At 41.6% G+C, this 27,118-nt stretch overlaps 1 protein-coding gene across 2 annotated transcripts in view; it reads right to left on the bottom strand.

The window, feature by feature from the left end:
* Nucleotides 1–910: 910 nt before the first annotated feature.
* CFAP95 (cilia and flagella associated protein 95) overlaps nucleotides 911–27,118 on the bottom strand; it is a 119,659-nt gene continuing 93,451 nt past the window's right edge. Inside the window, exons 6-7 of one of the 2 annotated variants that reach the window (XR_009447614.1) lie at nucleotides 3,145–3,706; nucleotides 911–1,007 (exon numbers count right to left, since the gene is read on the bottom strand). Coding sequence is in view for 1 of the 2 variants with exons in the window: in XM_059656871.1 (XP_059512854.1) it covers nucleotides 3,620–3,706 (87 nt within the window). In the remaining variant the exon portion in view is untranslated. Of the gene's footprint in view, nucleotides 1,008–3,036; nucleotides 3,707–27,118 lie in introns of those variants that run through there. The other variant, XM_059656871.1, reaches the window with a different exon arrangement.

Genomic DNA, 27,118 nt, shown 5'->3' with positions numbered 1-27,118 from the left:
TATAGAATTGCTCATCACCTTTCTCCCCTGCTTCTCCTGTGTCAGCTGACTCTTGTAGCGTATCCTGGAATTCTACAGAGATCACTCTAGAATACCTGGTTCAAGCTCCTTCTAGCTCAACATGAAAACAACACAAGCCATGAATAATTTAAATTTCTCCACAAATATTTTATGCTTTCTTCTGATGCTCACTTGAAGGCCCACAGACTTTTTTTATGTTCAGCAAAGGACAATCTCAGAGCCTCATGCAGAGGACTCTAGCAACTACTTGTAACTACTGATGTTTCAAGGAGGAGAAATTCCTAAGTATGGGTTTCACAATGCTTAGCCAATTGTCAGATGGTACCAGGAGATTGAGAAGGGAGTTTCAGGAGTCTTTTTAGTTCAAAAGCAGATGAATTTAAGGATGCAGACTGCTATGCCAAAATCCAGCAGCAGAAGAATTAATTTCATGAACAGCATAAATTGATGAGGGATATTTAGTTACGGTTATTTATTTCACAGGTTATTTATCTCTTAATGTTCAATAGTCTGATGAAAACAATGAGAAAGACCCTTATCTACCTCAAACTTTCAATTCAATAAAGTATGCTTGTGCAAACTAAAATTAAACACATAAATTATAAAAAATAAAATAAAATGAGCTCTGCTCCCTAAATCAACATTGTTGTGGTTTCAGTTGTTCTGAAATGCAATTGGTTTCAAAATCACCATTTAACACGGAAGCTCACCCCATTCCTTGCTTCTCTCTGAGTTTCAACCGATATCAAAATTTTATTTCAAAATTTATGAAATAAACACTCTCTATGGCCCACCAGTGATACGCATTTTTAATTTTCACTGAGACAAATCAAATTAGGAATTTTATGAACAAGAAAAATAGAATTTCTCACCTGAGTAAAATACACTCTTTTGAAAAAGGTGCCGTAAATCTCTAGGATGTTCTTCATTTGTTGGTCAAAGAGAAAGCAATACTGTTATTAACTTCTCAAAAATGGGCAGCATGCCTATGAAAGAAAAGAGTTCCATCTTCCATGAGGTGTCGCAATGCTTCAAAAATCCTGCTAAACATATATCTTTCGATTCTAAATCTGGCTTTAATGGAGTATATTCTACTTTTTGCCACACAGGTTAAGAATCTCAGGAATTTTCCCACCTATGACCTGTGGGGATTGGCTTTTACATGATTATACCACAATGTCAATGATCAGGCGTGTGTGTGTGTGTGTGTGTGTGTGTGTGTGTGTGTGTGTGTGTGTTTTAGTGGAAATCCCATTTGAAGACAGGAAATTGATTCCGGATGAAAGCAAAATACATAATTTATCATTTTTCCCAAGAAGAGTAGACACCCACTTCCAGAATTGATTTAACTTGTAATAAGGCTGTAATCTGTGGTATCATCCCTAGTAGGACATTTTCGCATTTTCCTAAAGTTGCTATGGTTTAACAGTTTTTATGAAATGTTAGCTCCATGCACAGCAAAATTTCTCTCCAAGGTTTAAAGTGACTTGCCTAAATTGACAGCTGGTGACAGGAAAAAAATGAATTTCCTAATTTTTAAATGTAGTTTCAAAGTTACATAAATCAGAGAAAACAGGAGAAGTAAATATATTTCATTTAACTTTCTATCATTTTTGCTGTGGCTGCTGTTTTAATGCAGATGAACCCTTAAGTTCAAACCTCTTGTTAATCTTAATTTCTTTTCTGTTTCCCTCTCCACAATTTTAATTTTTTAATAGGAGTTTTAACTTACTGATATACATTCTATGATAACTTCAAAGTTTTAAAGTTACATATATTTTTAATTTACTCTGCTGTTTTCAGTTACATTAAAGCCCAAATTGGCTCTTCTAAAATTCAGAATGACAGTTTACCTGTTCTTTTACTAAGTTCACACATGGGTAATATAATTACTTTATTTACTTTGGCACCTCTAAAAAAATCATTGCAAATGTGATAAGTTTTAATTGTTTATGGAAATCAACTTATATGCAAACAACTTAAAATCTATTTTCATTCCCTACAATTTGCATTTCTGCATTTCAGATTGGCTTGTGCTGCAATGTGATGTGAAGTCTGATTGCTAATTGCTTAACTACATAGACAGTTTCAAGAGGCACAAAGCTATAAACAATTTTCATAAAAGTGTGGGTTAGAAGAAGCCTGTTCTGTAAATACTGGAAGGTGTGCAGAAGACTGCTGGGAGCCGGTCCATCCTTGCTGTTTCAAGGGACCTGGCATATATGGCATACGGTTCTTAATGTGTTTGCTCACCTTCTTGGCGCTGTGTTTTAACCAAGGTCACCTCTCCGAGAAAGGTTGTTTCCCCAGGTAGGGATTTTTCCCTGAAGTTAGGGAGGGGATGAAACTCCTTAACTAAGTGCCAGGCGGGTAGTTAATCAATTTAACTACAAACAATCATGCTTAAGCTACATAATCTTTACACCCTGGAATGGAGATAAGAAACGCCCTAACCTTTGTAATAGAGATTGATAGGATTGAATCAACTGGTATAAATACAGATGTAACTAGACAGCAAGAGAGAGAACTCAGGAGACAGAACTTAGAACACAGAGCTTAGAAGAGAATTCAGAAGACAGAACCTACACGGAGCCTGGAGACAGAAGAACTTTGCTGGAGAGAACATGGCAAAAGATCCTGGACTGAACCTGACTACAGAAATATGGCAAGAGAACCCGACTAGAACCTGGTGACTGAACCTGGCTGGAGATCTCAGACAGAACCTGACTGGAGAACCTGGACAGAACCTGGCTGGAGATCCTAACCAGAACTTCGCTGGAGATCCTGAACAGAACTTGGCTGGAGATCCTGGCTAGAGATCCTGGCTAGGCTGCTGATCAACTGAACGCTGTCTCCGTGTCATTCCTTCTTCGCCGACTCCGTCTACGCCTTTGGGAACCCCTGGACCCGCTGGGGTTGGACCCCGGCATAAGACGGCCAGCATTTATTCTGGTTTATTCAAAGGCCAATCATGACAGATGATGATCAGGTGGCCTATTGCTAAGGACTCATTCTTTTCATTCAATTCCCCCCATGACTCGTGGTTATTATTTTGTTACCCGGTATGTTCAAAAACGTAAATAAGAGGGTGATATGAAATTGTTTATTCTCTTTATTTCTTACCTCAGAATGCAATTTCAGGAAAGCCCCTGAGAGGTAAGCTCTTTCGGGTAGACTTGCTGATACCTTCAGCACTAATCATCGTGCACATGTGCTGCCTCACGCCGGCTTTCAAGGTTAAGATTGTAGAATTTCAAGCTGGAGGGCCTCTAAAAATTATCCAGTCACTCCCAGTCATTGTGTAGATGAGAAAATTAAGGACCAGAAAGACGGAGTGACATGCCCAGTGTCACACAGCTAGTTAGTAACGAAGGTAAGAAGAGAGCCCAGATGTCTGGATCCGCAGGCCAGTGCTTCCTCCCGATTCCTCTTTAGGATTCCAGTTTGATTTCTGTCTAAGCCGTACCCTTTATATAGTTAATTCAAGGCTTCCTGAGTTCTAATCCAATAGCCTACCAGATGGTTGCAGCAAAAAAAGCATAGTAAAGGTCAAAAGTTTAAAGAGGCAGCATCCTGATACTGGGCCAAGAGTAATGAGTTAGGTCTCTGAAGCCGAGGGTTTTTTCTGTTCGCCATCAGGTGACATGATGAAGTTTTCAGGCTCGCTGAGCATGAGTGTCCTCCACTGTAAAACAGAAAGGTAAGGAGAAGATCAATGAAATAGTGTAGGTGGAAGCAGCCAACACAGAATGGTGTTCAATAATTGTTCAATCTGAATTGATTGGGTAATCCAGGCACCCAAGTAAATGGCAGCACAGGACTCATAAAACCACTTTAAACCTGATTCCTTCTCTGGAAAAAATTATTCCAGTAGACCCATTCAGTCAAGAACTATTTGTTGAACACCTACCATGTGCCCACTAGGCACTGTGCTAGGTACAAGGGATAAAATAGTAGCATAAAGACAGGGTCTCTACTCTCAGCAGTTATACAGACTAATGGAGGACACAGAGAAGTTGACAGGCAATGACCTGTTCTGACGGCACCACACAGAGGGGGGGACCTTAACCTAGACCAAGAGGACTGGGGAAGATTCTCCAGAGGAAGCCACTTGGGAGCTGAGACCTGACAGAGAAGCAGGAGTGACCCAGACTGAGAGCAATGGGTGAAATGGTCCAGGAAGAAAAAATACAACGTGAGAGTTAGAAGGAGTTTAATGCCCTGGGGGAAATGACGGAAATTGATTACGTCCTGGTTAGAGTGCAGCTTGAGGCTGCAGAAGAGGCTGAGGCCAGATCTGATAGGCCAGTTTAATGTACTTATCCTAACAGCAATAGAAAACTGAAGATTTTTAAATTACAAAGTGAAACAGTAACATAAATGGCTGTTTCAATGAGGCATGAGGGTTTTTTCTTAACTTTGAATTCTTTTAGTGGCACGAACATATCAATGTATGTTCAGGTCAGTTTTTAAATAACTCATTCTCTTTTGTTCATCATCCATGTAAATTGTTAATCAAATTATAACCACCCCCATTGGATCTTCATTTTTAAAAAAGTTACTTAGGCAACTTTATTAATTTTAGTCAAAGTGACCACAGGGCCCATAATCACAAGTGACCAGTAGGGATGAAAAAATATTTACATGCACTACAAAGTTTTAAACATTTCCAGCATTTGAATTCAGAAGAAGAGACAGGAAGGACCAGGATAAGAAACCAGAGTGAATAAACAAACAAACAAAAAAAGTGAAAATATCATGCTCTAAAGTTCAGAGTCTAAACCCTGCACCTATTAAAACCACCACGCCCAGTCTATTCGCAAGATGCGGAACGCTCTGGAAAGCTGGGGCACCACTGATGAGCTTTGCCAGACAAACCGGTCATGCCCAGCAAATGGGGCCTCAGTGGAAAAAGGAGAAACTGTGTTTGCCAGAAGTGATACCATGACCAGCAAACTTTTCCTAAACCTCAGCCTAGAATCTGACTCTGCCAATGCACCCAACAGCTGAGGTTCTGTCCCAGAGCTGGTGAGTCAGGGCCCATCTCCTGCATTCTTTTAGGCCAGGCAGGGCTTTTACATCAGAAACCCTCCTGTGAACCGGAGACACATCAGCAAGGCAATGCCAAATTCCGTGGGTTTTATTTGTGATTGTAAAGCCCATGAACTAATTTCTGGCCAGCTTTATTCGAACATGTTCTGCACACTTAAGAACTACAAAACAAACAGGAACAGCAACCACTTGCAGTTATGGGGCATTTTTCCTTTTAAAAGCTCAAGGCTTCAGAAGTTGACACAATGTTCTCTGGGAAAAGCACTCCCTTCAAGCTAAATATTTCATTTACTCAAATACAAAAACTGATGGACCACAAACAAGGGGGATGGTAGCTGCTGTGGGGGAAAGAGCTGATGACCAGAGGCTTTCAAGTGGAAATGTGAAAAATAATAACAAAAAGAGTCTTTCAGGTTAGAAATGTGACAACCGTCTGGGAGATGGGAATAAGGACAGTAGGCAAGGGCTCTTTGCAACTTCTGTTAAATTCTTACTTCTAGCACTTAGTTGTTTAATTGCATATATAATACACACCTTTTAAAACATTTATCAAAATAAACAATCCCTTAAAAATGGGCAGAGCACCTGAATAAACATTTATCAAAAGAGGACATACAGATGGCCAATACAGATATATATGAAAAGATGATCAACATCACTAATCACCAGAGAGATACAAATTAAACAGCATGTCATAATGGCTATCAATAAATCAACAAACAATAGGTGTTGGCAAGGATGTGGAGAAAAGAAAACCCTCAGACTTTGTTGATGGGATTGCAAATCAGTACAGCCACTATGGAGAACAGTATGGAGTCTCCTCGAAAAATTAAAAATGGAACTGCCTTATGACCCAGAAATTTCACTTCTGAGTATTTATTCAAAGAAATCCAAAATACTAATTTGAAAGATATATGCACCCTTATGTTCATTGTAACATTACTGACAATAGCCAATATTGGAAGCAATTCAAGTGCCCATCAATAGAGAGTTGGATAAAGAAGAGGAGGTACATCTATACAGTAGAATATTACTCATTCATAAAAAAGAATGAAATATTACCATTTGCAACATGGATGGACCTAGATGGTACTATGCTAAGTGAAACAAGTCAGAGAGAGAAAGACAAATACCATAGGATTTCAGTTATATGTGGAATCTAAAGGACAAAATAAACTAACAAAAGAGAAACAGACTCACAGATACAGAGAACAGACTGATGGTTGCCAGATGGCAGGGGAATTGGGGATTGGGTGAAAAAGGTGAAGGGATTCAGAAGTACAAAATGGTAATCAAAAATAGTCATGGGGCCCTGACTGGTTTGGCTCAGTGGATAGAGCGTCGGCCTGTGGACTCAAGGGTCCCAGGTTTGATTCTAGTCAAGGGCATGTACCTTGGTTGTGGGCACATCTCCAGTGGGGGGTGTGCAGGAGGCAGCCGATCGATGTTTCTCTCTCATCGATGTTTCTGACTCTCTATCCCTCTCCCTTCCTCTCTGTAAAAAATCAATAAAATATATATTTTTTTAAAAATAGTCCTGGGGATGTAAAGTACAACAAAGGGAATGTAGTCAATCATCCTATATAATAAAAGGCTAATATGCAAATTGTCCCCTTGACCAGAAGTTCCATAGAGAGTTCGACCAGGGGACGGGGACGACTGCTCCCCTCAGCTGGCCCTGCCCTGCCCTGATTACCAATCAGGATGGGCCAGCCAAACTCCACCCATGCACGAATTTGTGTACCGGGCCTCTAGTATTGTATAACAATGTATGGTGCCAGGTGGGTATTAAACTTACCAGGGAGAATGACTTTGTAAATTATATAAATGTGTAACTGCTATGCTATACATCTGAAATAATACTGAATGTCAACTACAATTTAGGAAATAAAATAAAATTTAAAATGAATATTATATATAAAGCACAAGTTTATTACCCCCAAATTTGGAAAATACAGAAAAAGAAAAATGAGAAAAGGTAATTCCAGCATTGAAATATAATCCCAGTTAACAGTTTTGTAACCGAACTCACGAGAACCAAGATGGCGGCATAGGTTAACGCCGGAGTTTGCTGCTTTGAACAACTACTTCAAAAGTGTAACCAAAAAACGGAAGGGACACCACCCAGAACCACAGGAACGCTGGCTGAGTGGAAGTCCTACAACTAGGAGGAAAGAGAAACGCACACGGACACTCAGAGGAGGCGCAGTGCTGAAGTCAAATTCTGAGGTGCAGAGTGCGCAGAGCGGGCTGGCGGCAGAGGGCGCGGTTGGCGTTTTCAATCGGGAGGGAGTCGCAGACTCTGAGCACCAGATCCAGGCGAGTCTTTAGGGACCCAGACTCAAACGGGAGAAGCGGGACTGTCTGGCTTCGGTCAGAGCGAGTGCAGCTTTCTCTCCGAGCTTTGCAGCGGGTGCTGGGACTCAGAGAGGCAGAGCCCCTGGGGACAGGACTGAGAGCCGCCATAACTGCTCTCTCCGGCCCACCCTGTTGATCCTGTTCGACCCGCCCCGCCCAAGCCCTGCACAGAGGCATTTGCCGGATAGCCTCAGGCAAAGGCTAGATTAGCACCTCCCTAGAGGACAGAAGTTCTCTCACTGCTGACACAGCTGATTCTCATAGCCACTTGGCCTGGAGGTCAAACCCTCCCTGGAATTAGCTACAACAATCAAGATTTATCTATAAGACTGCGAACAAAGACCACTAGGGGGTGCACCAAGGAAGCATAACAAAATGCGGAGACAAAGAAACAGGACAAAATTGTCAATGGAAGAAATAGAGTTCAGAACCACACTTTTAAGGTCTCTCAAGAACTGTTTAGAAGCTGCCGATAAACTTAATGAGCTCTACACGAAAACTAATAAGACCCTCGATCTTATATTGGGGAACCAACTAGAAATTAAGCACACACGGACTGAAATAACGAATATTATACAGACGCCCGACAGCAGACCAGAGGAGCGCAAGAATCAAGTCAATGATTTGAAATGCGAGGAAGCAAAAAACATCAAACCAGAAAAGCAAAATGAAAAAAGAATCCAAAAATGCGAGGATAGTGTAAGGAGCCTCTGGGACAGCTTCAAGCGTACCAACATCAGAATTATAGGGGTGCCAGAAGATGAGAGAGAGCAAGATATTGAAAACCTATTTGAAGAAATAATGACAGAAAACTTCCCCCACCTGGTGAAAGAAATGGACTTACAGGTCCAAGAAGCACGGAGAACCCCAAACAAAAGGAATCCAAAGAGGACCACACCAAGACACATCATCATTAAAATGCCAAGAGCAAAAGATAAAGAGAGAATCTTAAAAACAGCAAGAGAAAGAAACTCAGTTACCTACAAGGGAATACCCATACGACTGTCAGCTGATTTCTCAACAGAAACTTTGCAGGCCAGAAGGGAGTGGCAAGAAATATTCAAAGTGATGAATACCAAGAACCTACAACCAAGATTACTTTATCCAGCAAAGCTATCATTCAGAATTGAAGGTCAGATAAAGAGCTTCACAGATAAGGAAAAGCTGAAGGAGTTCATCACCACCAAACCAGGATTATATGAAATGCTGAAAGGTATCCTTTAAGAAGAGGAAGAGGAAGAAAAAGGTAAAGATACAAATTATGAACAACAAATATGCATCTATCAACAAGTGAATCTAAGAATCAAGTGAATAAATAATCTGATGAACAGAATGAACTGTTGATTATAATAGAATCAGGGACATAGAAAGGGAATGGACTGACTATTCTTGGGGGGGGAAAGGGGTGTGGGAGATGTGGGAAGAGACTGGACAAAAATCGTGCACCTATGGATGAGGACAGTGGGTGGGGAGTGAGGGCGGAGGGTGGGGTGGGAACTGGGAGGAGGGGAGTTATGGGGGGAAAAAAAAGGAACAAATGTAATAATCTGAACAATAAAGATTTAATTAAATAAAAAAAAAAAACAGTTTTGTAACCATCTTTCCAAATTTCTGTTGCTCTAGTTCCCTCACTTTATCTTTATTTATAACGATATGCACATGATCTCATTTTTATAAAATATAAATTTATATATTCACATTTATATTTAAAATAGGATCATACTGCACATGCCATTTAAGAATCTTTCTATTCTTAACAATCATGAACATCACCCCCTTGAATATAAATTTGATGATGGTAGAGACTTTGCTTGTTTTGCTATTTACTTAGCATCTACAACAGTACCTTTGTGTAGGCATCCAATAAATATCTATTGATGGAATGAATAATGAGTGAGTATTCTTTCAGGTCAATTAAGCATAGATATCTATGCACATATATTAATGTCTACTATACATAATTAAATACTCGCATATATATAATTATCATACTAGCACAGCCGTCTACATGTACCAATCCTGTCACCTTGGGTCAAAAGCTACCCCTTATCAAACCACTTTCAGCCTCCCAGCTCTTTCTCCTCTGATGGCCATGGAGGTACCAAAGCCTGAGACTTTAACAATTCAGTCCATAACAGAGGTGCCATTTGATAGATGAGTCATCTTAGCCTCAGAAAGGCGAAGTGACTTGCCCAAGGCCAAAATGAGCTTTGCACTCAAGTCCTTCTCATTCCACATCTGTTCTCTGGAGCCTCTGTCCCCTGAGTCCTCACCTCTCACCTACTCCCAGATCATTTGCAGTGGTGCCTGGTGGCACACTGTAGGTGTTCCATGAACTTGTTGAATGAACAATGACACACCCATAGGAATGAAGCATAGTTGGTTAATGATCAAAAGATAGGTGCAGAGATTGGAATGTCCAAGTGAATTGGTCTGGGGGCTGAGAGGGAACTGAAAGGACTGATCTAGGGACAGAGTCCAAAGTGGCCCACCTACTAGTAATCTTCCATTCAACAGCCAGAGACGTGAGCATGACGCACCTTGCTTCAGACAAAGTTAAAGGTAATTTAGAGAGGAGATTCCAGCCCAAAACAAAAGCAATAGCTGGATGGTACCCACAGGCCCCTTCAGAAGGAATAATATGATTTGGAATAATAATCACACAAATAAAAAATCTGGGACCTAGAATAAAAAAGTCAGAAAAAAAAACCTGCAGGTAAAAGTCTAGAATCTTGAAACAATGAACAGAAACTTGCCACACTATCAGGAATTCTTCCTTCACTATAAAAACAGGAGACTAAAAGAGTAATGCTCTCTCCTGCTTCTCTAGCTTTGAGATGGCAGCATACACTTCCAGTGCCCAACCCGATCCCTAGGCCAGCGATTTTCAAACCTTTCCATCGCAAGGCGCACATAAACTAATTACTAAAATTCTGCAGCACACCAAAAATATATATTTTGCCAATCTGACAAAAAATAGGTATAATTTTGATTCATTCACACCGGATGGCTATTGTTGTGTTGGCTGTTGTCAATTTTTTTCTCATTTCACTAAGGGAAAAGAGCTCAGTGTCCTTGACTGAATCATGAGGTATTGCATGTTTTAGGAATTCTAGTGGCACACCAGTTGAGAATCACTGCCCTGGGCCCTTACCAGTCTGACTTCTAGACGCCAGTCCCTGCATGCCTCCTCCATCTGTGGACTTTCTCTTATCCCTGGAGTCTGCTCTGCTTTTGTGTGTGACAGATCAGCAGGGCCAGGGAATGAAAAGGAGCAGCCATTAAACAATCACCGCAGGAGCTGATGGATAAATGCCCGGATCCCTGGCCACTCCAGCAGAATAACTTGGAGGTGCAGAGTCCACACTGCCTCTCAGAGCTCCCCAAAGCCTCAGTTGCCCCCTATAGAAAATGGCTTGATAACACATTACACATCAGCTGTCTTCCCTTCCCTGCTTCAGTTTCTCATTCCACCATGACTGTTTCCTGGGCTCACTTCCTAAATAAATTACTTGCACCTGAACCCTCGTCTCGGAGACCTGCTTCTGTAGGAGGAAGTAAAGCTCTGCTCTGGGGCAGAACACGAACAGGGATGCCGGCTCCGGCTGCCCCTTCCACCACAGCCTTCTCCTACACGCCATCTCCCATCTGTGAGTTAGAGAGGAAGGCAGTTAAGGAAATAGTCTTCAACATACTCAAAGAACGTGAGATCATCTCCCAGTAAAATTCCCTCATCTTAAAAATAAACCCATATTCCAGGGTCTCAACCTTAACATAGACTTTCCAAAGTGATGTTTTAAAATGTAGGTCTGCCACTAAAGGATACACCAAAAAAAACAGTCAAAGAAATGTGGAAATGCTGGGATTGTTCTAATCTTTTGTATGTAAGGGCTACCCAAAATACTGAAGGGGACAGAGTGTGGAACATCTCCCAGGTTATTTGTCTAAGAGTCTCTTGAGAGGAGGGTCCCACAGAACACACAGAAGGAGATGCTGCCTCCAACATAACCCGCAGGAAACCCTCCACAGTGCAGTCTAGGCCTCACATGAAGAAGGCACTATTGGGCTGAAGGAACAAGCGGCATCAGGACCCTCCATCTCTAGGCCCCCACACTCCCCTGCCTCCATTTTTCCCCTGTGTGCTGGCTTCACCGGGGAGGAAACTGGCATCTAATGCCCCTCACCTTCACACCTGTGGCTCCAGCCCCTATAAAGAGCCTGGCTTAACTATTTCTCAGTCCCAAATCCAAAATCTCAGGGAAGAACATTTTTGTTAAGTTCCCATCCCGCAGATGAAATAAGGCTCGGAAGGCATAGCCAAATTGTATGAAATGGCTGGTCCCAGCACAACGATGCGACTACTAGTATATGTGTTGGAGAAGGGCAGGCAGTTATAGGTCGACAGTAAGCCTGCTAACACCTTAGTGATGGGCTGCAGAATGAAAGACAATGGGATGAGAAAGTATTCAACCACCTCGTCCCTGATCAATGCTCTCATGGGTTAGGCCCTCAGGGGGATGGGGTTGTGTAGGGAGCAGTGAGCTCCGAGTGGAAAAATACTTTAATCAAAATCCTGTCTGACCGACCAATGAATCCACAGATAATGAGCAGGAAAAAGTCTGCTAGCCTTGAGATATCTTTAGACAAGTTTTTGTGTCATAGGGCAATTCTAGCAAGTGACTCATGAGAGGGGAAAAAATAAAAGGATTCCTACAATATCAAACAAGTCCAGAGGCCAAGATTAAAAGGAAATAATAATAACATCCAGACAGATGCTGGACTGCAGCATTTCCAGGCAAGAACACCCAAGTTCAGGTACCTCCAAAGCATTTTTTTTTTAATATAATTAGGCAATTGGCCACAGGAAGTGGAAAGGAGAGGATGAAACTCTTGCTAAGAATCAAAACTAAACTCACATCACTTGTGCCCTATCTCTGGTAAAAATGTCTTTCTTATTTGTTCATTGATTCCGATGGTGAGTCTTTCCAGCCGTGGTTCCAGGGTGCTAGTGAAATGAATCTCAGACAGAAAAATGAAAAATGAAGGCTGCAAAGTTCAGGGAATAATAGAAAATTAAGTCTTAACTGGCTGCTGTAAATATCACAGCCAGAAAACAGAGTGCATCAGTCAACTGTGCTGGCAGTGACTGGCAGTAATGAATTCCCCTCTCCATACACAATTACCCAGTGGTGCATAATAGGGTAGGGGTAAGGAAGGGGTGATGATAAGAGAGAAAGCAAGACAAATAGAATCTGAAAATTAAAGTATTTCTTTAGTAAAGAGCGCTTCTTCTCAGCCAAAGCCATCATATTTTCCAGTAATTATGCCGATAACATGAATAGTAACTAATTCCATCAATGAGTTTCTATGATCCAGGTCCTGGGTAGATGCTTTACATGTGTTATAATTAATACTCACTACAGCCCAAGAATTTGGTAATATTATTATTATTCCTATTTAATAAATAAAGAAAATTGAGGCACAGACAGATTAATAAAATTATCTAAACCTCATAGTAAATATGTGCTCTTAATCATTATCCTATATTGATTTCAAAATATAAACACACACACACACACACACACACACACACCAGCCAACATGTTTTGAGCATCTACTCTGCACTGGACTCTGTGAATTTTCTAATTTAATCCTCACTACAACCCACCAAGCAAAGCAGGTTTTCAGTAAATTGTGGAATAAATGAACAACTGAAGATAAAAACAGAGCCACGCCTATCACTAATTGCTAAAGTAAAAACAAACAAACAACAAACCCAGAAACCCCTCTGTGTTTGCACTGGCAACACCGTGGTCCCAAGCTATGGAGGGCCAGAAAAAAGTAAATGAGGATTGAAAACATAAGAGCAATACAGACAACAGGAAAAAAAAATTTGGGTTTGAAAAATGAGTGTTGTATAAAATTACTACCAACCCACCCAGTATGAAACAGACTTCCTAATCTGATGGCAAATCTTCTAGAGACACACCCACATGAATTAGATTATGATATGGTAGCCTTGGAAGAGTAGCAAGCACTAGACAGAAATAAAAATGCTGGGTCCTACATCTGGCTTTTCCAGCTTTCTTAGTCATGTGTGCTACCACCAAATGTTTCTCTCCACCCGAGGTTAGGCATGGCCTTATGATGTGCTTGGCCAATGAAGTATGACCAGCAGTGATGTGCCCCTTTTGGGCAAAAGCATTAGAATCAGTGAGTAGTTTGCACTGTTCTCTCTTTTTCTGTCATGATGACAGATGTTCTCTCCTCTTCTGTCACCATGACTGATGATGTTCTCGAAGGCATTCGTCACCCTGCATTCCTAAGTAAAAATGACATGGAGCAGAGCACCCACAGTAGAAACACAGCCTGAATAAAAAATAAATATGTTGTTTTAGCCACTGAGATGTGTTGATTGTTACTGTAGCATAACTCAGCCCAACCTGATTGATCTATCAACTAATGAGCTATGAGAACAGTCATTTTACCTGGCTGGGTATTAGCTTCCTTGTGTGTAAATCTAGAGCAGGGAGGCTTAATCTGGGGGTCCATGAGGAGTGAGCTTCGGAATGACAATGAATCCCCAAAATTATTGCAAATAGTGTGTGTGTGGGGGGGATTTTTATTTTTCTGGGGCAAGGGTTCATAGCTTTTTCAAATTTTAAGAGGGTCTATGTTATTCAAAATTAGGTTAAGAACCTGGATAATCTATAAGGTCATTTCTAGCTCAAATGTACTTTGAGTAGGAAAAATAGCTAATTGGGTTCCTCTCTGATCTGGTATTTCAGGACTTGCTTTGAGTCAAATTTTATTAAGGTTGTTTTCAAATAAGTTTAAGAGTTCTGCTCAATAGGATTTCAAATATCAAACTCTCAGGTGGTATTCCTGGATGAAAAGACAGTATTCAGAGCAATTCTTTCTAAACTAAAGAAAGAAAGATTCTTCAAAAATTGAAAACAAGGACCCAGATCACATTTGGTGGGTGGCACAGAGTGGGACCTATGCCTGGTGGGAAGAAGAAAGGGTCGCTCTTCCAAAAATCCATCCCCACACATAAGTTAATGTCTAAAAGGCCAGAGTGTAATTCATTAGCTGAAGGCAAGAGCTCTCTTAAATATGAAGATGGCTGAATAGACTAGGTTATAGAGAGAGCCTGAGTTTTATAGATGGACAACAAGGGTTCAACATGCTCTTTGTTGGGCCACAGTTTTCTCATCTATAAAATAGGGACAGTAATACAGCCATAACAAGGAGAGTCCTAGCAGCAGATACAAAATATACTCAAACAGGGTAACTGAGGAGAGTTTAATGAAAGACAATGTGCAAAGCTGAGTTCAGAGTTCAGAGAAACTAATAAGTCATGTTGAAGCACTCGGGAGAGTTAAAGCAGGGAGTCCTTTATCACTGCTAGATCTGAAGGCACAAGGAGAAATAACAGTTCCCACAATAAGGAGAGAGCTATGCCTGTAGTTATAGAAAAGGGCTATAAGAAGGAGTAGTGGCCTTCCAAGTGAAACACAGACACTGTCAATCCCTGGTCCAGCAGAGAGGAAGCCTTGATCTCCCTCTCTTCTCACCCTCCTCTATCCTGCTGGTACCTCCACTGGCCAACACCAAGAAGAAGTCATTGGGCAAGGAAGCCCGTTGTTAGGGTCATAGAAAGTCTCCTGGGGGCAGAGAGAGTGGGGAGAGGGGCATGGATCTCCAGAATGAAGCCACCTTGCCAGGGAGGTGGGCTGGGAGTTGGAGAGCTGTTGCTGAATGCTTTGAATCAGGATGAACCTGCACATTATGCTGCAGATAGAACATCTGAGATTTGTCTGCTATTCCCCAGAGAACCATTTCAGATGGCTATGCTCAACTCAGCCCCGGAGCACCAAGACACCAGCCCTTCTGTGACATTTGCTGAAACCCCAAGCAGTTCCTATCTTCTGGCTGTTTAGGAGATACACCTTTTAAACAATAAGACCTAGAATCGAAGAAGCTCCTTAGGCACACAGTAGGAGGTGTATTTACAAAATACTGACTTCTTGCTCAAAACACAGCCCTGCAATTTTGGACCTTGTGATATTCAGTAGAAGTTTTATTAATGAGCTTTCTACTGAAACTTGTTCACCAACTGAAATAAATGTACTTAGCTCAGGAGTGACATACAAACTGTGGATATACCTTGGTTAATAATTTCTCACTGTATTCTGCAAAGGCAGCTTCCCTCAGAGAGACTGTGGGACTACAATATCAGGAGGTTGTAACTGTTCTTTAGGAGTCCTAACCAGAGGGGAGACAGCTGATGTTTTCACCTACTAAACTTCCCTTCTTCCTTCTCCTTGAAGAAAATGTTCTCCTTCATTTGATAGAGTCTGGGTGGGACTATAAACATGTGGCCTGAGCTGGACCAGTCAGATTCTTTCCTCTTGGAATTTGAATTTTCAGGGGAGTGACCCAAGTTTGGAAAAAATCATTGAAACTAATCAATCCTAATAGTGGCACCCCCAAAAGACTGCTCATTTATTCCTGCCGCCTACAGATCCCCAGACAAGCCCGGACTCCCATCTGCTGAGGTCTGGTTGCTCAGCATTTCCTTTCATCTCCTGAGCTACCCTGACTGTATCCTTTTAGTTCATTATTCTTTGGCTTAAGTCACTAGACCACATGTTTAGGATTGACAAGAACAGTGCCTTGGACAAGGTTTTAGCCTGTTTTCACTTCAGTTTACCACCAAACCAGCCAATAAGCAGTGCAAATGGTATATGCCAGGAAAGGATGCATTTGAGTGAGTGGGTCCTGGTCTTTCATAGAGGCATTGCTGAGGTTCAGAGGACAGGACGTCCCATGTGAAGTGAGAATCCCGCCTTATATACCTTTATGTTGGAATAAGGATCAAGTCAGCGTTCAAGAGTTTAACTATGGCCATACAAGAAAAGCTTTGCTACTCTACAACGTCATCATTCCCATAGGCTTCCACTGAGCTGCTAATAGGCTTGGCCACGCCATATCACTGTTGGTTAAGTCCATCTCTTTCCCTTGTGACCAAGCATTTGATTGATACAGATGATGAATTTTAGTTGCTCCATAATCTGAATCCCAATTCCTTTCTGGCTTACTACCTGCTGTTCCCTTTCACCTACTCTACAGGATTATTAGGGGAAAATATGTTTGTGTACATGATCACTAATCCTCTTAACATATTGTTATGGGGCAACCCGTAAGAGATGACCACCAGAGCCAAAGGGTAGAATTTAGGAGCCTTTATTAGCTGGCCAGCAACTGCAGTTATAGCACCCCACCGTAGCAAGGACTGAATTGCAGCCCCGACCAGATATAGAAGTAAGCTTTTATTCACAAAAACCACAAAACGGTTGGCTAAACACACATAAAGTTCATCACTCCATTTCTTAACACAGGTCACAGGCTCATACCTTTGAAGGGTCACAGGTTACAGACTCATACCCCCGAAAGGTCACAGGCTCATACCTTTGAAGGGTCACAGGTCACAGACTCATACCCCCGAAAGGTCACAGTATCATACCTTTGAAGGGTCACAGGTTACAGACTCATACCCCCGAAAGGTCACAGGCTCATACCTTTGAAGGGTCACAGGTTACAGACTCATACCCCCGAAAGGTCACAGGCTCATACCTTTGAAGGGTCACAGGTCACAGACTCATACCCCCAAAAGGTCACAGGATCATACCTTTGAAGGGTCACAGGTTACAGACTCATACCCCCGAAAGGTCACAGGCTCATACCTTTGAAGGGTCACAGGTCACAGACTCATACCCCCGAAAGGTCACATTCTCATACCTTTGAAGGGTCACAGGTTACAGACTCATACCCCCGAAAGGTCACAGGCTCGTACCTTTGAAAGGCCACAGGTTACAGACTCATACCTTAGAAAGGTTAGACTCTTCACCCCTGGCTAAACCGTGACCTGCTTGTAAAAAATGTTAAGAGGGAGCTGTGGTCTTTGCAACAGAGCCAGAGACTGCGATGACCTAATTTAACTGTAACCTTCTATTGTTCCTAAGCCCTGGGGCATTTGTTACATTCCCTACTGGTCTTTTCAGAAGTCAAATCCTTGATTTAGCATCCTCCTCTTAGATTCTGGAGTATTGGGTGTGTACTCAACTGTGTATGAAATCGAGGAGTCATTTGGCAATGCAGGGACCAAAAAGGAAACCTAGCAACAGGAGGATTATCAGGCCCGCTAGGGACAACAGGAGGGTGGTCAACCAAGTGGACCAGGAGAAAAGGTTTTCATATCAGTTGCCCTCTGCCCGCTGGGCCTCCTCCCGATCTGCTAGTCTTTTCTGGAGCTGACTGAGACTTTCTCTAATGACCCCTGAGTGGTTGGTGTAAAAAACATCAACAAACTTGATGTTCCTCCTAAGGCGAGACATAATCCACCTTGCTTTAAGAACAGAAGATCCAGCCCTCTTCTGTTCTGAAGGACCACTTAGATGACAGAAACACATTATCTAGAGCCCTAGGGTCTTGAGACCACTGAGTTGACAGGGAAACATTATCTGGAACTCTCAGGTCTTGAGATAATTGTGCTGTCCTGGTTCCCAGGTACAGAGGAATTTGCTTTCTAAAACCAGTAAGATCACAATCAATGGGATGTTCACATTACAATCAATAAGGCATTCAATCAAATGGGATGATTTATATAATTCAGAAAATCAAAATAACTTTTCTATTGTTAAGCCAAACAGCAGGGTTAGAGTTAAACTATAGTTTCTACCTGGGATGGTTGCTACCATACTTCACCCTAAAGTAGCCAAAAATGGAAACTAATAGTTCTTTTTGTCCTAGCTCCTGCACCCCAAGTGTATTCAGGTAGCCAGCATCAAGCAGGAGAGAAAGGCAAGCTTCTATGACTCAGGAGCCAAGCTGCATCAGAGAACCCATTTTTTCTAGAACAAAATCTTAAATCAAGCAACCCTGAAGCACAGAGGTCCTTCTCCCAAGTATTGGTTTTCATCTCAAAGGAAATAATTGGATTTCTGCACTGAGCTCTGTGATCTACCGCTGCCAGCTGCATGGTCATAAAATCATTAACCCCTCACACAGCATTTTCTCTCTGCAGGAGGAAGAAGGAAAAGAGAGAAACACACTGCTCAGGGCCAAGGAAAAGGGAAACATTTTTAAAGTGATGCAATGTAAATTCCACTAATATGGCATCCATCTCAACTGGCTTGAAATTATGGTCCACACTTGAGAATAAAAGCCAGAGAACTTGGAGCAGAACCAATTTCTGCCTTCAGGAGCAACCCTGAACCTCACCCAGAGGTTGCAGTGGAAGAGTCTGAAATTCCAGCTCCAGCTCCATCTTTCTCTCCTGACCACTGGCTTTCACATCCATCTCCAAGAGGTCATCACCCACCAAGTGAGAGATGAAGCTAGTCTCTCCATTTCCCCCGCTTACATTTGCTTCAACTCAGTGGGGCTTTTAAAGCTTCACAAGATCCTCCCAAGTCAGCATGAACCACCTACTGAAGGAAAGGTAGGGGTGGGGAAAATGCAAATGAGGATGCAACACCACCTCTGTCCCCAGAAGCCTCCAACTGAGCATTTTGAATTAATAAAAAGGATGATAGGGAACTGAAAAATATTAATTGATAAGTAGGGGTAAACTGAATGTATCTCTGTCTGGACCCTCACCAGGCACCATGTTTCTCATTGCTGTTATTTTTAATTTTCTTATATATGGAAACAAGGCTCAACAGAAATGAACTCTTCCCTTCTGTTCAATGATTTAAGGCTCCGTCAGATTTTAGGCTGATGAGAAAACTTCCAAGTGGATAATTAGTTGTGGGTATCACTCCAATTATGGAGTCTCCCCCATAATTAGCTATATAGCACAAACTTGAGCTCATGGAACCCAGGTCTTATCTCTCTCTAATGGGACTAACTAACCCCATTTAGTCAATAGACCAGATAAAAGTCAAAGTTTGAGGAAAATAGCTAAAGTTTAAGGAGTACCTTTGAGAGTCTCCAATTTTTTTAATCCAACCTTTGCTGTGTAATCCTTCAAATTTATAGATAGAATCTTGTCACTTGTTTTAAACACTATTTTTTCAACTGCTTTTGGTTGAGGTTAGCACCTCTGTTTGAACAGCTGCTCACCATTAGCAGAGAAACTATTCCTCTCTGCACCTGGAGAGATCCTGAAAAACAGGCTTTCATCCTTTTCCCCTTCAATCGAGTTAGTTGACCTTGGCCTTGCATCCTTTTGCTTACAACTTTCTTCTACCCTTAGAAAGTTAACTCTTAAAAAAAACTTTCAAAATATATTTCCCTTGAGGAGTTTTCACAAGCAACATGGGTTTTCCTTGCCACCCTCTTGGAGCTTTAATATTAGAATTTAAGTAATTATGGAGGAAGGGGACTTGTAGTTGAAGAACTTGGAGGCCAGCCTTCCAATGACTGTCTTATGTTATGTAAGTGAGCACCAGTCACTGTTAGGGACTTTTCATAATCACTATGAAAAGAAAGAACCACAAAAGTCAAATGTCAGCCAGGAAATAAGTAGATTACATTTGGGCAGATGGTTAATATTATGGGGGAGGATGTCCAAATTCATGATTTTCTTTTTCCATAACAGCAATATCAACAAAACAAGACAACCTTTCTTGAGCAATTGAGGTGAATAACTCATGATGTTCATATATAGGCTGACCTCATGGCTCATTTCTCAGTCAACTATTGCCTATTGAGCATCACTGAATGGCTAGATTGTTCCTATGATGAGACTTACATTTTCTGCCTAATTTATTCAACTGTTGGTGTCCACATTCATCAGGATCATTAAAATTGCTTCTTGAGTCTAGCAAAGTTAAACATTGCACTTGGACTTGCACTTTTCCCTCTAAAACTAATTGATGTTTTAAAATGTCACCTCTGAATTATGACACAGTGTTAGGCTGATAGTAGTGTTTTCATCCCAAATAGTCTACCTATCTGTTGGTTGATGCAATAGTCCACATCTGTTAAAGGAATGAAGAGCAGTTCTACAATATCCAATATTTTGGATAGTGTAGAAAGTGGAGACACCACTATGGAGAAGAGGAGAAAATATTATAAAGAGTGTAGGGGACTCATTCTCTCCTCTGTCTTCACACTGACGTCCAAGTCCAACTCCTAGTGAAAGGCATCTTCAATGTCATTTGTGGGACTCATTCCTCTGTCTTCACACTGACGTCCAAGTCCAACTCCTAGTGAAAGGCATCTTCAATGTCATTTGTTTATTTAAATTTGCCAAATGATAGGCAATTTTCCCAAAAGGTTATCAGCCATGGAGCCATGAAGGATTAAATCACTCACCTAAATTCATTAGGCATCAATATCTGAATACTACATAATTACAGTGGTCAATCATATATACTGTGAATATGCATACTTCACAATCCCCACTTTGGAAAAATGCAGACAGCACCATCATTACCACCTCACACACCCAGAAAAGCACAATTTTTGTTGCAGCCGGTCTCCCAAACAGCAACCAAGATCTTCATCCGCGTTCAACTTCAGGCTGGAAAGTTCCAATGTAACTGAAACCACTTAGAAAGAAACACTGAAATTTAAGGGATTTAAATGGTAATTTTGTCCACATTAGATTTCTGCCTTAGTGATGCAGTACCTAATCCCAAGTACTTTGCAACCTTACTAGACCTCCAAGACTGAACCCATTGACTTCTGAAGCTAATTGAGTTTCTCATTGTGCTTATGGCAACGCCGTTTTTACCATAACAAGTGCTTCAACATTGAAATTTTCATTAACTTAACCTATTTCTTTATCAATAATATTCCATTTTGGAGCATGCACTACATGCAAGAGACTGTACTAGATGTTGTGGGAGATAAAGAGAAATACGTAAAACAGTTCCTGACCCCATGAAGATTATAGTTGAACAGGGTGAGACCTGTGTGCATACGGAAAGGTAATTAAGGAAGTACAATGTAAGAACAAAATGGTGTGGACTAATGGGAAGACCTGAGGCAGCACGGCAACCATGTACAGTCCTAGGCAGACAATGTCCTGCAAACATGATGGTCTTAACATTTCCCCCAAGTGTGAATTTATTCAGTTAGTCTTCAAGATGTTTCATTTGCGCAGATTTGTGCCACAGCCATCATTTTATACCCATCTTTGACTACTTGCTCTGCCTCCAAGATTCTGTTTATGTTCTTTCTAAATCTAGGCTTGGATTATTCCTTGAACACATTCTATTTCTTTTATGCCTCCTTAGTGTCCTCATTAGGAAAACCCCAAATTACAGAGTAGGTGTTCCTTTTTTCAAAGCTACTCTTCTTCTTAAGTGATAGTCCCTTTTAGAATTGACTCTGACCTCATTTTACCCTTCTATAATTAAAAAAAAAACACACCAATGGATGTGCCTGAACATGCCCATTTGTTCCTTTCTCTGCCATTATGAATTCCGAGGTGACTCAGTCACTTCCTCCCATGTTTCCCACACCTTCTGTTTCACCAACTGGCTTTTCCTTTCTGGTCAGAATTCAGTGGATGCTCTATTCACTTTGTCCTCTAATCAGCTATTCCACTTTTAGCAATAGGAGCCTCCCAACAGATGTTTGGTGAGTTAAAGACATGACATCACCACATAACTATTATAAAGCCAAGAGGTTCCTACCCCCTTACCACTTTTCTGCATCCTTTCATCTCTGCCCACAGAGTTCTACACATAGTTCCGGGGTTTTCCACATGGTATTTTGTTAACATCTAGTGCTCTGACTAAAGTGGGAGGGCTGGAGCTAAGAGAGGTTAGAGCACCTACCAGACATAGATTTAGGGATGAGTCAGTAAGTGGGGTCCAAACCAATCTATAGACCCTGCAAGTACACAAGCAAAAGGTAAACATTCTACTTTAGGATAGTCATGTGGTTTCAGGAAAGAAAATTCCACTCCAGCTGCAGGAGTAGATAGAACATGTGACTGAGGCTATGGCAACATAACATTTCACTCCATAACCAAAGTGATTGGTCAGAAGTGAACAGACCAATAAAGCAAACCTCAGGACTCTGGCTGGGGATGTGGGGATGAAATTTCTCTTGCCTGTAGAGGTGACCCAAGAAGTCTGTAGGTCAGGATGTTGCTCTAGCCATCTTGGGGCCTCAACTCCATGAAGTTGACACCGTGGAAGGAGAAATAGACAAAATCAAAGAAATCAAGTTCTTGATGACATCACTGAATTGCAAAATCAAGCCTTCCCTTTGCCTCCTCTTTAGGATTTTCTGTTGCTTTTAATGTTGAAGCCTGTAGGAGTTGGGGTTTCTATTCAAAATGTGTCCCTTTCATTCCATAACTTGATCTGAAATTATGTTCAACCAAATTTAACAATAACCAAGAGACTGGGTTAAAACATTGTGTTTACTTTGTTTATTTTTGATAACTACTGGTATTCTGGGTATTAAACCTAGGCAAAAAAGAAGTAGGTTGTTTGTTGGTAAAAGGCCTTGGAAGATGCCAGTGGAGAGAGAAAAAACTAAGTTGCAATGTATATACAGTTATTGAAGGGACCGGTGTCAGGATATAATCTTGGCTAGAGGATGCGGTAGAATTTTGGCTGAGGTGGACAGGAGATTTGAGAGACACAGAGAAATTCCCAGAGGACAAAGCTCAAAAGGAAAGACAGGTGACCTGTGTCAGGGGTGGATGGATTGAGGGATCTTTAATTGGTGTGAAATACAGAGTGGGAGGTCCAAGGGGCAACAATTTTGAGGATTATTGGGGGTGGTCAACAACTGACTTGGAGTACAAAGTCTGTAGGGAGTCAAGTGTAGTCAAAAACGAACTGGAAGACTAAAAAGAATAAAGAATGACTGACGGATGAGAGGTGATGTAGACAAAAGGTGAGTCTAGTAGGAAGGAAGGAATGGAGAGTTGGTGGGTACAGTGTATGATTGAGGCAGGATAGTAAAAAGCCAGGAAAATTCCTTGGCAAGTGGAATGGGGAAACTGATTCAAAATAATTAAACAAGGCCAAACAATTTGATCCACTTATAGCCAGCTAGCCAGTCTCAAGACCTTCTTTTCCCTCACGAAGGACACTTGAGAGCAAATGGTTTATACTTCTCCTCTCTAACCAGAGAATAAACAGCTTAAATCACTTGGATGGGGAGATAGCTAACAGAGACACAATTAGTGCCATTTGTGCCAGCCAAACCCAAGAACGAAGGAATTAAGGGGAACAAACAACAACAAGAAGAACAACAAGAAAAACAATTAGAGCCCGACAGATCCAAGATAAAAGTAAAGCAGTGAAGCTGATCTAAAAATAATCCCAACTCCCCTATGCACTTATTTTGATGAATCAACACATTAAAGGACACACCTGGAAAACGAATAAATATTTTCTTAAGACCCTCCCCTAAGATCTCCCCTAGAATTCCCACCCGCAGAAGAAAGATTTAAAACCTTCAAGACAAAGACCCAGCATGGGCTCTCTCGGGAGCATGCCCTGGCCTCTCTTTTCTCTCAGTCATGCATTTTTACTTTTCTTTCCTAAACTCTCAGGGTCCCCACTACATCTGCAAACTGGGGAGCAGTGGGCCGCAGCAGCTTGTCTGGGCTTACCCCCTGAACTTGTCTCCAAGGCCCCCCTTTTCTCTGACTTCCCAGTGAGCTAAAAGCAGCCCCGCCTTGGCTCGTTGTGCTCTTATAACTTGTCTAGAGAGCCAAAGCAGAGCAACCCTAGGCTCTCTCCTATTGCTTCTTCTACCCTAAGCCCATCTTTTGTCTCACTGTCCCCAGCTTTAATATACATCCTCTCAAACTCACCTGGACTCGTATTGTGAAATCTTTCCTACACCAAGTAGGAAAGAACCCACACACTACAGTCCGGCCTGAGACAGACCCGCTCCGGGCTTGGTCCCCATCTGGTAACGGTCAGGGAGTCAGCTCTAAGTTCTAGCCACAGAAGGGCATCTTCACCTTCTACTCTCTGCCTGGCCTCCATGCACACTATAGAAAGTACAAGGAATTTTTCTTTCAAAATGCTGTCTTTCCACAGAGCAACCTCTCCCCTTGCTTCCACGGCCTCCGTTTCAGCCTTGGGCACAGACATGTCACATCCAGGCAGTTGGTGATAGCAACGGGACCGTTTCACTAAATATCAATGTTATATGTGAAATTCCATTCCTCCTCAGCCATGTACATAAGCATCCATCAACCCTACAAGCACCCATAAGAATAATCCTGTAAAGCATCCCTTTTCTGGTGCCAAGAGTGGCCCCTAATCAGAAGGATTGAATTTTGCTAATAAGCTTTATAGTTCTCTTCCAAGACTCTTCTCCCTTATTAAACCAATACCACTTTCCACTACAACAAGAAAAGCACATTGTAAAAGCCCTAAGTAGCCACAGAGATGATCTAATCCACCTCCCTCCAGGAAATGGAGGTCCAGAAAAATGCAGATCTTCATACAGTCAGCCATGGCCAAGCTGGCATGAGCACTGGGTGCCCTGAGCACCCAGGTTTGTTTCTTCACATCATGAGGTCCCTTCTGAACCAACTTTTCCCTATGATCCATCTTTTATAGCAAAATATATCTGGCTAATTGTTTGGGAAGTGGACAATTGACTCATATTGGAACATCAAGTCTTCTCTAAGAATTTAGAACTAGAGAAAAAGAGAAAGGGGGAGAGAGGGAGACAAAGACAGAAGGGGCAAGGGGGTGGAATTTTTCTGGAGTGTCACGACTATAATATTTAAACGTAAAAGCTGTTGGAAGACAAATTTTTCTTCTATCAGTGAAAGAAAGCAGAGGGAGCTAGGCTCTCTCTTAAAGAGAATAAGCAGACAAAGAATGAAGCAGACACAGAGAGATCCACTCTGACTCTGAGGCCCTGGTTCCCATCTGCTCCTGGCGTGGCTGCATTCCTGCTCTGGAGTATTCTAATCCACCTCCTTGCCCTTTTAATAAGTTCTCCTATTGCTTAAGCTGGTTTGAGTGGATTTTATTCTCATACAACCAATGAATCCTGATGAATAAGACCCAGTGCTGGGGAGCAAGTTTGAGCTATGATAACATGGTTTTGAGAGAATATGGCCGTGGAGCTCACTGTCTCACCCACCACCACCCACCACTGTGAGCAAATAGGCAAAAACTAACCAGAAAAGAAGGCTTCTTTTAAATCTCCCTTTAAAATATAAAGAGGAGGGTGCAAGATCCCTTTGCTAGTCTCAAAAATAGCTCTCTGTTTTACTCTACTTCTTTCTCCTAAATACATCTCAGGAGGAGAAATAAAGCTAGGAGCCCATCGCTTTAGTCATTTACAAAAATGGGTAAAATTAGAACAAATGAAAGCAGGAACTCTTACTAGTGGGCTAAATACCAGAAAGCGCTGCCATAGACCAGAATCTATGTGCTGATGAATTAGTGTATTGTGTCTCCAAAAATTAAAATGTGCATGTTCATTAACTCTCTCTCTCTCTCTCTCCCTCTCCCCCTCCCCCGCTCTCTCTCTCTCTCTCTCTCACTCTCTCTCTTTCCCTCTCCCCTCCCTCCCTTATAGTCTTACTGCCTCATGTCCCACTCTGTCGGTTCAGGGAAGGGAGGCAGACTTTCCTGAGATTGCAGAAATGATCCCATGGCAGAGAAATGGCCATCAGGTCCAATATGATATAAAATCTGACCTGAGCTAGTACTGGGCATACAGCCAGCTGCACCTTAGTAACTGTTGGTCTCTGGCACTGTCCCCGACAAAGAACACTCCCTGGGCATGTGCAGCTTCTCTGCCCTATCACTTTGGCCAGTTCTCTTAACCAACAAAAAGAAATCTGAAATATATTTGCTTTAACTATCCTAATGAATTTATTCTACACAAAGCAAACCTATTGTCTTGCACAATTTTAATAACATTCTGCATTGTTAGTAGAAAATGGAAAAAAATCTATTTTTAAAAAATATGTCAGGTATATTTATTCTCTAGAAGAATTGAAGATTATATCTGGAAATCCAATTGTCAGAAAAACTATCGATTGTTTCTCAATATATTTCTTGACAATAAATTTGTTGTGATCGAGAGAAAGAAAATTCATGTCAGGTCCTGCTTTTCTGCCCAGAAGTCAAATCCTGGGTTGGAAGTGGCTCAGGGGAGAAGGAGGAGACTGTAGATTCTGCTGATTTGGAGCAGAGATGGCATTCTCCAAGTTCGCTGCTCTGGAAAATGCCTGGTGCACGCAGGCCTTCAGTAACATTTGTCAAGTATATGAATGAAAGAGCACAGGCTGAGGACACAGCTGGGTTTGAATCCCAGATCTGTTATTTACTAGCTGGGTGATGTTGGCCAACTTAATTATGATTCTCAGTTTCCACACTTACAAGCTGGAGATAATAATACCTGCCAGGCAGGCTTTTTGTGAAGATTCAAAGTAGTGTTTATGAAATACCGCACAGGGACCTAGCATGTCATAGGCCTGTAATACACAGTAGTTAGTAGCTTACTTGTGGATGATCACTTACTCTACCCATATCGACAACCAAATATCTCCTCCAAAAATATGGCGGGTGAATTTTCAGCTATGAATTCTTCCTTGTTTCCCTAATAAGAATGATGGGAAACCAAATTAGCAAATTCTTGACAACAACAGAAATCAATTTTTAAAACATTTTAGTCATGGAGAATGGTAAAGGAGACATTACCAATCTCAATAGCCATCAAC

This window comes from Myotis daubentonii, chromosome 11 (assembly GCF_963259705.1).
Source record: "Myotis daubentonii chromosome 11, mMyoDau2.1, whole genome shotgun sequence".
In the NCBI taxonomy this organism is placed as follows: Eukaryota; Metazoa; Chordata; class Mammalia; order Chiroptera; family Vespertilionidae; genus Myotis; species Myotis daubentonii.
Note: the sequence above shows the minus strand (reverse complement) of the source record. Positions and strands in the feature narration are given on the sequence as shown.